The sequence below is a fragment of the Stegostoma tigrinum genome, chromosome 38 (assembly GCF_030684315.1).
Source record: "Stegostoma tigrinum isolate sSteTig4 chromosome 38, sSteTig4.hap1, whole genome shotgun sequence".
In the NCBI taxonomy this organism is placed as follows: domain Eukaryota; kingdom Metazoa; phylum Chordata; class Chondrichthyes; order Orectolobiformes; family Stegostomatidae; genus Stegostoma; species Stegostoma tigrinum.
The window spans coordinates 18582286-18593709 of NC_081391.1; the positions used below are offsets into that span (position 1 = coordinate 18582286).

The window sequence follows — 11424 nt, forward strand, 5'->3', positions numbered from 1 at the left end:
CATGAGTACATGCGACAATAAACCTAATTCAATTCAATTGGAATTGGATGGTAAGATCCTAGGATATGCAAAGGATCCAAGGGAGCTTGATGTGCATATCCACAGATCCTTGAAGGCAGTAGGATGGGGAAAAAAGGCGATTAAGAAGGTATATGGAATATCTACCTTTATTGGTCAAAGCACTGCCTGCAAGAGCAGACAGTTATGATGAAGCTGTATATAACATTGCCACAACTGGAATACTGTGTGCAGATCTGTTTGCCACACTATAGGAAGGCTTTGTTAGACATTTACAAAACCATGAGGTGTATAGATAAAGTGAATGGCAGGTGTCTTTTCAGTAGGGTGGGGGATTTCAAGAATTTCAAGGTGAGAAGAGAAAGATGTAAAAAAGATGAGGGGTAATTTTTTTAACATGGACATCGTAGTTTATGTGTGGAATGAGCTTCCAAAGGAGATGGTGGATGCGGATACAGTTACAACATGTAAAAGATGTTTGGATAAGTACACAAATAGGAAAGGTTTGGATGGATATGGGCCAAGTGCAGGCAGGTGGGACTAGTTTAGTTTGGGAACATGGCTGGTGTGGACCAAAAGGTCTGTTTTCTGTGCTGTATGACTCAATGACTTTATGACTGGTGTGAATACAGTGGTGTAAAACTGTATTAGAGAGGGATTGGATAAACTTCATTAATGGCTGTCCCTGTTCCCTACATCCAACAGTGGAATACGAGAGGTGAAATGAGTTCAGATAAACATGAGAGTGTCCATGATTGCTGCTTACATCATTTCTGCAAAATAAATGGAACTTAAAGCCCAAGAAGCATGAAGTCATTGCATAGGATTTGTTGCTACTCTGTAATCAGCTTATCTGTCCCAGTCAGTATTTCTCTCTCAAGCAGTAGCCCTAAAATAGATTGTGTTTTTTTTTCCATTCTTTGATGGTATTTGGGCTTGGCCGGCAAGGCCAGCATTTTTATTATCTGGCGTGGGATTCCCTGGAGAAGGTGCCAGCGAGCTGCTGCCTTCTTGAACTGCAACCCCTTGGACTGTCGAGGGGCTATTCTAGAATTTTGACACAGACATTTGAAGCAAGGGCAATGTAATTAGAAATCAAGATGGTGTATGGAGTGGGGACTTGCAGGCACCGGTGTTCCCATGCCAATCTCAGGTGGTAGATGGCACAGGTTTGAAAGGTGCCTTCAAAAGAATCGCGGCGATTTGCTGCAGTGGGGTATTGCGGATGGCAGAATGGACACCTGTGGATTAAGGAGAGAATGTTTAAGGCCATTAATCACCATTCTGTTCGCAGGAACTAACTGTGCACAAATTGGCTTGGATATTTTTCTCCATTATTGCAGAGCGAACACTGCCTGTGCATTTGGAACACACAAAGAGCCTGCTGTGTTCATCCAGCTCTACACCATGTTATCTAAGAGCAGCAGGATTGATAACTACATGCACCTGGCTACCTCATTCCAAAGGTGAAATAAATAAATCACACTGTAAACATCCCATCTTCTCAGTTTAATTAATTATTTCTGATCTGTTTTCTGTCCTCCCAATGCAGTGCTATTGATCAATAATTTGTGGGTACACTGCTGTGGAGATACAGTCATCGAGTGTAAGGGTCGAGGCTGATAGATATTGAGGGATATAGAGACTGTGCGTGAATATGGCTTTGAGACAAATGATCAACCATGATCTAGTCAAATGATGGATAACTGGCGATAGGCCAAATGGCTTACTCCTGCTCTATTCCCTGTATTGCCATGTTCCTCCTGAAAGTTTGATCACTTAAAATAAAAACCCAGAGAAATATATTTGAAAAAATAATGCTTATAAATATTTCAGTTATTTATTTCCCAATCTTCATGTATTGTATTGCTATGTGGCAGTATAACTAAAAAGGCTGGCACTGACTGACTGATTTGGGAGGTGCTTCTAAGGAAACTGACAAGAATCTATCACATGAGAGGGATATCATTAGGAATTGTAAACTCTGATTCAGGAAGGGAAGGGAAGGGGTTGCAACTGAATAAAGTTCTTCAACATTATGAAGGGGTTTGATCAATGAGGAAAAACTGTTTTCATTAGCAAGAGGCTCAGTAATCAGAAAAGACCAGCTTCGTGGAGAAAAATTTCTCGTTGATTGAGGTGGAGTAAATGAGAAATTATCCACGCAACAAGTGCTTGTGATCTGTAACATGCTGCCTGTTTGAGAGGGCAGTCAGGCAGAGTCAATAGTAATTTTCAAAAAGGAATTGAATAAATCTTAAAAGGATTTTTGTTAAGAAAAGGGGAAAAGCAGGAGAGTGAAACTAATTGGATAGCTCTTTCAGAGACCCAGTACAGGGATGGGAGGCTGGATGGCCACCTTCTGTGATATATGATTCTATGTTTCAGATGCAGGTTTCCAAAATAATCACCATTGCAAAATCTGAACTAATCACTCAGGGCTGAATTTTCTTTTTTTTTGGAAGAGGAGGCACCACATTTTCCTTTTACATGATCACGGGCCGCTCATTCCCGTACGACATATATTCCGTCTTGTACATGTGAGGAACAGACAGGATCTCTGGGGTTGAGCCCTCCCGGGTCACCACCCAGGGGGCCTGCAGTTGGTAATACAGGTCCTGTTTGCGCTTGACATCATTGGGCTGCTGGTACACATCCTGGTATTGTGTCTTGAGTCCCCGATTTGGGACAGGCGGCAGGCGCCTGGGGAGTGGAGGAATTCTGGTGGCCGATTTGAACACACTGGGGTCAATCATCGGGCCAGGGCCACGAATGATCCTCTGGGCATCTTTGGGCAGAGGATTCTCCTTCAGGCCATGGCCCCAGGTCTTCGGATAGTCTTCCATTTCCCAGTACGTTGCTATGTCTTTCTTTGGAAAACCTTCCAACTCCTCCCTGGAAAGGAGTGGGTAAGTGGTGGAAGAAAATAGAAACATTGTTCAAGTCCCAAAGGTCAGGGAACTAGGAGAGAAGTTGGGAGAAAATCTGCAAACCTTCAAATCTGGAATAAGCATTTAAGGACAAACTTGACACAATCAATTGGGAGTCATTCATAAAAAAGCAATTGCAACTGTAAGTTTGTACAGCACCTTTAACATAGTGAAATGCATCATGAGTCTTAAAAAAGAAAATTTGACACCAAACCACAGAAAGAGATTTATGCTTTAAGGGCATCTTCAAGGCGAGATTTAGGGAGTTCCTGAGATCATGGCCAATCTGGTAATTCTCATTTCCACTTTCCTGCCTTTCCCCCATAACCCTTGCTTCCTTTACTGATTAGAAATTTGTCTATCTGAATCTTAAATATTCTTAACAACCCAACCTTGACAGCTTGTGTAGTAAAGCATTCCACAGATTCACAACCTTCAGAGAGAAGTAATTCCTCTTGAGCTCTGTCTTAAATGGGTGACCCCTTACTCTGAGATTACACCCTCTGGTACTAGATTCTCCCACAAGGAAAAACAGTCTCCTAGCATCTACCCTGTCAAATCACACACAAATCTTGTATGCTTCAATGAATCTTGTATGTTTCTTCTGAACTCCAATAACAGGCCTAACCTATTCAACCTCATGGGAAAATCCACCATACCCGGTATCAGCCTAGTGAACCCCGAATTACCTCCAATACCAGTGTATCTTTCCTTCGATAAAGGGACCCAAATTACTCATAGTAATCCAGCTGTGATTTGATAGTACCTTGGCTACTTTTAGTAACACATCTGACCCCATTTTAAATTCTATTCCATTTGAAATATAAGAGCCAACAATTCATTTGCCTTTCCTTTTACCTGCTGAATTTGTTTGCTGGCTTTTTATGATTCATGGAATAGAATCCCCCAAATCTCTTTGTGTTGCAGCTTTCTCCATTTCAATAATATTCAGCTCCTCTATTCTTCCTACGTGACCATTCCTCCCGCTTCACCGTCCAAATCCCCACCACTGCCAACCTACACTCACCTATCACCATCCCACCTACCTTCCCCAGCCCCACCTATTTATTTCAGAGCTCTGTTGCCCCACCTCATTTCTGAAGAAGGGTCCTAACTCAAAACATCAGCTTTTCTGTTCCTCTGATGCTGCCTATGTTCCTAAGGCTCCACTGTGTTATTTCAAATACTCCATCATTCCTTCAGTTCTCTATGTTCTAGCGATCTCTCAGTAAACTTGTCTAGCACTGTCTCCTCCATTCTTGGATCAATCATTTGCCTCAGGGTCAGGTTTAGTTCCTAATACTCCTCTGCAGTGCCTTGGAGTCTTAGACACACAAGTTAAATACAAGCATTTGTTGCTGAAACATGATGGGGGCAAGATCAGATCTCCATGTGGAAATATGAAACTGACAAGTTGAAAATGTCGCAAGGGATAACACATACTTCTTAAAGGCCCTGAAATCCTTGTTAGTCGTGGTTAAATAAATGTCGTTGAGACGCAGAACATCTTTGTCTCGTACATAATACTCCTGACTGGTCAGGGCTGGATTCTCTGTACTGGCGATGATATTCTGTGAAACCAAGAAGTATTAGAGGTCATTGCAATTCTCAGCTACAGCCACTCAGAGCTCCCCAATACTGTGTCAGTATGTGTGAGATAAATCTTGTAACACGCATATGCAGCTTAGAAGCATGCAAAGTCTAACTCAACCCAAGCCTAATCCTAAAGTCAGGACAGCAAGCTTAGGGAGCACTGCAAAAGAAGGGGCTCAGAGGAGTGAGGTGGGAAGGTGCACTTAGGTCCAACAATGTTTGAAGAAATTCCTTTGCAACACAGTAGCTTGATGGAGGCATTGTAGTACGCATGCCTGGGTGACACCTGCGTCCATGTCAATGTCTGTGCAATGTGCTGGATGTGTATTTCTGCGTTTGCTTGTGCATCTATGTGCTCATTTTCATTGCAGGTGTGTGTGTGTGTGTGTGTGTGTGTGTATCCCCTGCATAAGGATTTGTGTCTCCATTTGCAGGGATGTCTGTCTTTATACCTTTGGTATATCTGTGTGTCTATATATCTGTGCATCCACAGTTCTCTTTGTTTACTTTTTCATGGGATTGTGGGCATTACTGGCAAGGCCAGCATTTATTGTCCATCGCTAATTGTCTTGAACCAAGGGGCTTGTTAAGCCAATTCATAGGGGCAATTAAAAAATCTGGAGTCACAAGTATAGTTGTCATGGTCATCATTACTGGGATTAGTTTTCAATTCTAGATTTATTAATTGAATTTAAATGAGGAGATTTGAATCCATGTCCCCACAGCATCGACTTGAGCCTGTGGATTACTAGTCCAGGGACTTTAGCACCATGTAGCTAACAGAGGCAATGGCCTAGTGATATTATTAATGAACTTTTAATCTAGAGACACAGATAATGTTCTGGAGACCTGGGTTCAAATCGTGCCATGGCCAATGGTGAGATTTGAATTCAATTTTTTTAAAAAAATCTGAATTAAGAGTCTAATGATTATCATGAATCCGCTGTCAATTGTATGGAAAATTCTCTTCTGGTTCACTAATGTCCTTTAGGGAAGGAATCTGCACTTGGACTCTCCAGCATCTGCAGTTCCTTTTACCTCTGATACAATTATAACTTCACTGCGAAGTCTCTTCTAGGGATGCTTAATCTGAAGAAGTTACCCTCCTCCCTCCGGACAAACCCAAGGGGATCTCTCTCCCACTGCAACTCTCTTGTCCTCTATCCATCTTCGATCCACCTCCCCCTCTCTCCCTATTTATTTCAGAATCCTCTCCCCCTCCCCCATTTCTGATGAAGGGTCTAGGCCCGAAACGTCATCTTTTCTGCTCGGCCTGCTGTGTTCATCCAGCTCCACACTTTCTTACCTCTGCCATCCATACTGGTCTGGTCTCCAATGTGACTCTAGACCCACAGCAACATGGTTGACTCTTAACTGCTCTCTGGACAATTAAGAATGGGCAATAAATGCTAGCCTAGCCAGTGATGCCCACATTCCATGAATGAATGAAAAAATCCTGTTTGTGTGTGTGTAAATATACAATATATTTATGTGTTGCTCATGTTACTGCCTGCTTGTTGTCCCTTTTGTATCACAGATCATGGTCAGCTTATGAGATTATATTGATGCTATTAGCCATTTATCATTGCCCAAGGTCTAATGTGCTTTGTGGTCCTTACTTTAGATGGTCCATTTGTGTGATGGTTGGCCAGATTGAACGGCTGAGGCCCAGCCTTAAATGCAGTCTCCAGGGTTTGCGGAAGCCTCCCAGTGTATTTGTCCTTCATCTCACTCGTTTGGTTAGCCATATTCAGAGGAGTCCTCCAGTCTCGCCTGCTCAGCTGCAAGTAGAGAAGGTACAAACGTCTCTTTTTCCACTGGAGATTCATTTACTGGGATGAAAGTTTCACCTTTCTAACTGGTTGCGAGGGCTAACGTGAAATGTATCTGCTGGAGTCAATTCTAATAAATCCATGGACTGGAACTGCAGGCGGTGATACATGTCTGAGGTTGAGTTTGAGGCATGACAGAGTATCTGAGTGTGTCTAAATCCATGCTATCCCTGAATGGGAATGTTTGATGGGGACAGTGTGGAGGTAGCTTTATTCTTTATCAAACCCTGTGCTGCCACTGTCCTCAGAGTGTTTGATGGGACAGTGCTGTATCTGGCCCAGCTGTCCCTGTTGCAGGGGTATTGGGTGGTGACCATGTAGAGGCAGCTTTACTTTCAATTTAAAAGTGTACAAGGAGCTTTTCTTACATTTCAAAAGGAGTTGAAGTTGTTTTACTCTGTACCTAACCCTGTGCTATCCCTTTCTGGGAGTGTATGATGGGGATGGTATTGAGAAAACTTTACTCTCAGTTTGGAAAGAGCAGAGGGACTTTTATTCTGTATTCAACCACGTTGTCCCTGTCCTGTGAGTATTCGATTGGTTCGGTGTAGAATGGGTTTTACTATGTACCTAACACCATGCTGCCTCTGTCCTTGTAGTATTGGATGACACTGTGCAGCAGGAGCTTTACTGCCTTGGGGGTGTGCGACGATCACACTGTAGAGGAAGATACAGTATACATAACAGTATATCGTATCTGCCCATGGACATGTTGATGGAATAATAGAGGAAACTGTATTGTGTCTAACCTGTCCTTGCAGTGTTTAATGGAATAGTGTCAAGAGAATTTTACCCTATGTCTACTCTATGGAACAATATAGTGACACTTTTACCCCACTGACTAGCCTACATTGCATTGAGGTGTACTGTATAGAATAAAACAAGAAATGCTCTATTGTGAAGTGCTATCATTAATCATCACCCTGATAAACACATGGGAATGTCAGTAAACACTAAGTAAAACAGTGTTATAAGAAACAACTGAAAATCTTACTTTGCTAGCCTCACCTTTTCTGACAAATCTGTAATGTAATGAACATTCCAGTGATTGGGAAATTTTACGTGGTGTGGATGGCCAAGTACACCTCCAATGGTCTTCAGATTATGAGTTGAGCCAGTGGTGGTTTCAAAGTTATTAAAAACTTCATCATAGGGATGAAGAGTGTCTCTTTCCCTCAGTTTCAGAGGGACTGGATCTTTCAGAAATGACTGGAAAAAAGCAAAGCAATAGTAACTTATGAAGATTGTCTTTCTATCTTTCCGGGGATGAACTGGATCTCTTGACAAGATCCCCACTGGAACATGACTGTTATCCTCAATATCTTCGTCAAAAGTCTCACAACACTAGGTTTAGTTCAACAGGTTTATTTAAAATCGGCAACATCTGTCAACAGATAAATACAAGTAGTGAGAGTGGAGCTGAATAACAAGGGAACCAATGAACTCATGCTATCCCAGCCATTCAGTTTATCTCTAGCACCAAATTATTTTTGATTATTTGTGACTATCTCTCTGCCTTAATCAATGAGTTCATAGGTCAACCCTTCACTTTTATTCAGCTGTTGACACCTTACTCACACTGTTTTGACATTTTGATCACCTGCAAAGATTTGTTATTTAGCCTGTCAACACTCCACTCACCTTACCATTATTTATCACCCTGTATATTCTGAAACTATATGCCTCCCTCCACTTCGCTTGATGAAGGAGCAGTACTCCGAGAGTTTGTGATTTTAAATAAACCAACTGGACTATAACCTGGTGTCATGAAAGTTCTGACTTTGTCCACCCCAGTCCAACACTGGCATTTCCACATCATTAATATCATTGAGTTAGAAATGTGGAAAATCAGTTTGGGTGTCCGCTAAGGACTGTATAGGTACTTGACACGAGGGGGGCTGGGTTCTGCTCCGATGTCCTGCAAGTTGATTGTTTGATAAATGGCGAGGATTCAGATGAAACTTATAGAAGCATAAAAAATGCACAGCACAGAAAAAGGTCACTTGGCTCATCATTGTCTGTGTCCACTAAATAAACTAGCCAACAATTCTAATCCCTTTCCAATCCCTCGTTCATAGCCTTACAGGTTAAAACACTTGAATTGCAGTTCCAAGCTCCTTTTAAACCCTTGGAATTTCATAACGCATTGAGCACCAAAGGCCATTGTTGCCTTTTCTAGCTCTTTGACAGATCTAAACAATTAATTCCTCTTCCCCATCACTGTTTGTCCATAGCCCTGCCATGTTTTCCAGTCCAGTTCAAACATATATCCAACTCACCTTTGAAAGTTATTATTTTATCTGTGTCCACCTCACTTTCTGGCAGTACATTTCAGATTGTAACCACGGAGTTTGAGAAAAATTTTCCATCTCCATCTGTTCTTTTGCCAATTGTATGCCGTTCAAATAAACGGCTCGCTATCGTGGTGTGAGGCCAATTAGGGAACGGACATAAATGCTGGCCTTCCTGGCCAGTGATGCCCACATCCAAGAATAGTAGAAATTGAACTTATTCTCAGAGGAGTTTGTGTGTTCTCTGCTTATTTGCTCAGATCGATACCCACTGATCAACTATAGTCTAAAAGACAGAGATCTTTAAAATTAAAGATCGATGGGCAAAATATCTTTGCTTATTCTATCACAGTTTGTGGGTGTCATTAGCTGGGCCTGCATTTTTTGCACATGAATTCAAAGTGCCTCGGACAGCACCTTCCAAACCCACGATTACTTCCATCTATAAGGGCATCAGACATACAGGAACATCACCACCTCCAAGTCACTCACCATCCTGACTTGGAAATATATCGCCGTTCCTTCACTGTTGCTGGGTCAAAATTCTGCAAGTCCCTCCCTAATACTATTGTGGCTCAACCCACAGCAGAAGGATTGCAGTGATTCAAGCAGTCAGGTCACTGCCACCTTCTCAACAGCAACTGGATATTGGCAAAAAAAAAAGCTGGCCAGCCAGCAGCACCCACATCCCACAAAATGAATAGATGAACTGAATGGCTTGCCATGACATTTCAAGGGCAGTTACGCCACTAGGGAAGACCAGATCTCAATCAACAGATTTTCTTCTCTCAAAGGCACTGGTGAAGCAGATGTGCTTTTATGACTCATCGTCATCATTTCATTGCAGATTTATTGAATTTAAATTACATGTGAGATTTAAACTCACACCCAGGGCATTAGGCTTAATTGCTAATCTGGTAAACATTGCCACTACAACACTGTCTCTCAACTAATTTGCACAGAGTTCACCAGAATGAACAGTGCTCTAGGACCTCAAGGTCATGCATTATGTGTTGACTCTGAATATAACAATCTTTTCTACAGCATGATACCTTGCAGTCAAATCCAACCTACCATACGACACAGACATTATGCAGCCACAGTTATTGGAATAGTGAGCAGTCATGTGAATTCTGGTTTATTTTCCTGATGTTCGACAGATAGAAGTCACAAATTGGTTTGCCATCTCCAAAATCGAGATGGTTACGATTCGGACACTGGGAGTTAAAATGGGGCAAGTTGAGATTAGAAGCCCAACTAATCCAAGATAGGTCTGATGAGAAGTCTTAGCTTGTGAACTTATCTTCCCTTAGAAAACGGTTAAAGAGCTTGGCAATCTATACAGCTCCTTACATAAATGCCCAATCTCAAATTAACGGAGTAATCAACACGCCAGCTAAACCCTTTCCCCTTTTACATACATGTTGCAGAGCTTTTATTAATGAGTATAGCTGGGAGTTTGAGCCACTTACTTTGAAGTCAGAGGGTGGGAAGTATCTGGCCGGGGTGTAATGCAGCCCGACGCCTGAGCTTGTTAAATGCAGATCGTGTCTTCTCTCGGTCGAGGCCATGGCTCCTCTAATACATTCCCGAGACAAGAACCTTTCCTCCCCAGCCACTGAAGCCCGGCCGGCGACTCTATGGTGTTTTGACGTGTTTCCCTGGAAACGACGCAATTCCGACGTTGGATACAAAATGCGCGCCAGTCAGAACTGAACACTACAGCGAGGAGCCCAAGCTGCCGCGAAGAGTTAGCGTTCAGCGGCATCTTTCATTTAACCACACTGCACCCCCCCCCAACCATATTTGCCCCTTGCGGGTTCAAAGATCCAGTGCTTTAAAACATTGGGCAGTTTCTTTGCATCGGAGCTTAGTGGTTAAGGACGCCGCTCTGGCTAATAAAAACATAGGCGGATACTCTCTGTCCCATCACCACCACCCCGGACCCAAATACCGTGGCATAGCAGAGTCAGTCTGAGTAAAAGCCGGGTTTAAATGCTGGAAGAGTATAAAAATTAATTATACAGACAGAATTGGGCGCTGCATGAAATTGCACAGTACTTGCATGTGGGTCCGGCCAGATCTGCGTTACATACAAAGTACCTGATTCGAAGTATTTCTCAGAATAAGCCTAATCTAGCCCAAACCATCTTCTAATCATCGCCCCCCTCCTATACGTAGGTATGAGTACTTTGGTACTTCTTGTTAATAGTTCAATTGTGTGCACGTCTAAGCGCTTTGACAAAATGTATTTTCTTCCAGCCATACTCAAGTATTGTACCAGCAACCATTTCTTATACAAGGATCCTGAAACAGATACAGCTGTCACTACAGATCAAGTTTCTTCAGCGACCTGTGTAGTGACGAGGCTGCAGGAAGAATAATAAAAAGCACCGATTGCTTCACTGGAACTCAATGTGTAAAAGAGGGACAACTCTGGTCCATGTTGCACCTCCACTGTAAGAACGCTGCACAAGATTTGACAGATGGAGCTAACTGAAGAGAACCAAAAACTTGGATAATTAATAACATTACAAGTAGGGTAAAAGTGGGATGTCAGCACTAATAACACAACAAACACTGATGGCTATCAGAGATTGCATGAGGCCAAAACTGGAGTTAATGATTAGGAAGAAAAACATGAAAGGGTGACAGGAGGTTGATTTATTTGAAAACATGGTTGAGAATATTTTATTCAATCAGGAATTAATGTAGGTCAGCAAAAATAAAAGTGGAGAGGTAAAAAGGTAGGAGACATTG

General features: G+C 42.3%; 1 protein-coding gene across 1 annotated transcript; it reads right to left on the reverse strand.

The window, feature by feature from the left end:
• Positions 1–234: 234 nt before the first annotated feature.
• LOC125447200 (uncharacterized) lies at positions 235–10295 on the reverse strand. Its single transcript, XM_048521414.2, has 5 exons — positions 10137–10295; positions 7382–7582; positions 6161–6322; positions 4392–4519; positions 235–2913 (listed from the first exon to the last, which is right to left on the reverse strand). Exons 1-5 carry the CDS (start codon positions 10233–10235, stop codon positions 2505–2507), a joined length of 999 nt encoding a protein of 332 aa, XP_048377371.1. The 5' UTR covers positions 10236–10295; the 3' UTR covers positions 235–2504.
• Positions 10296–11424: the final 1129 nt, after the last annotated feature.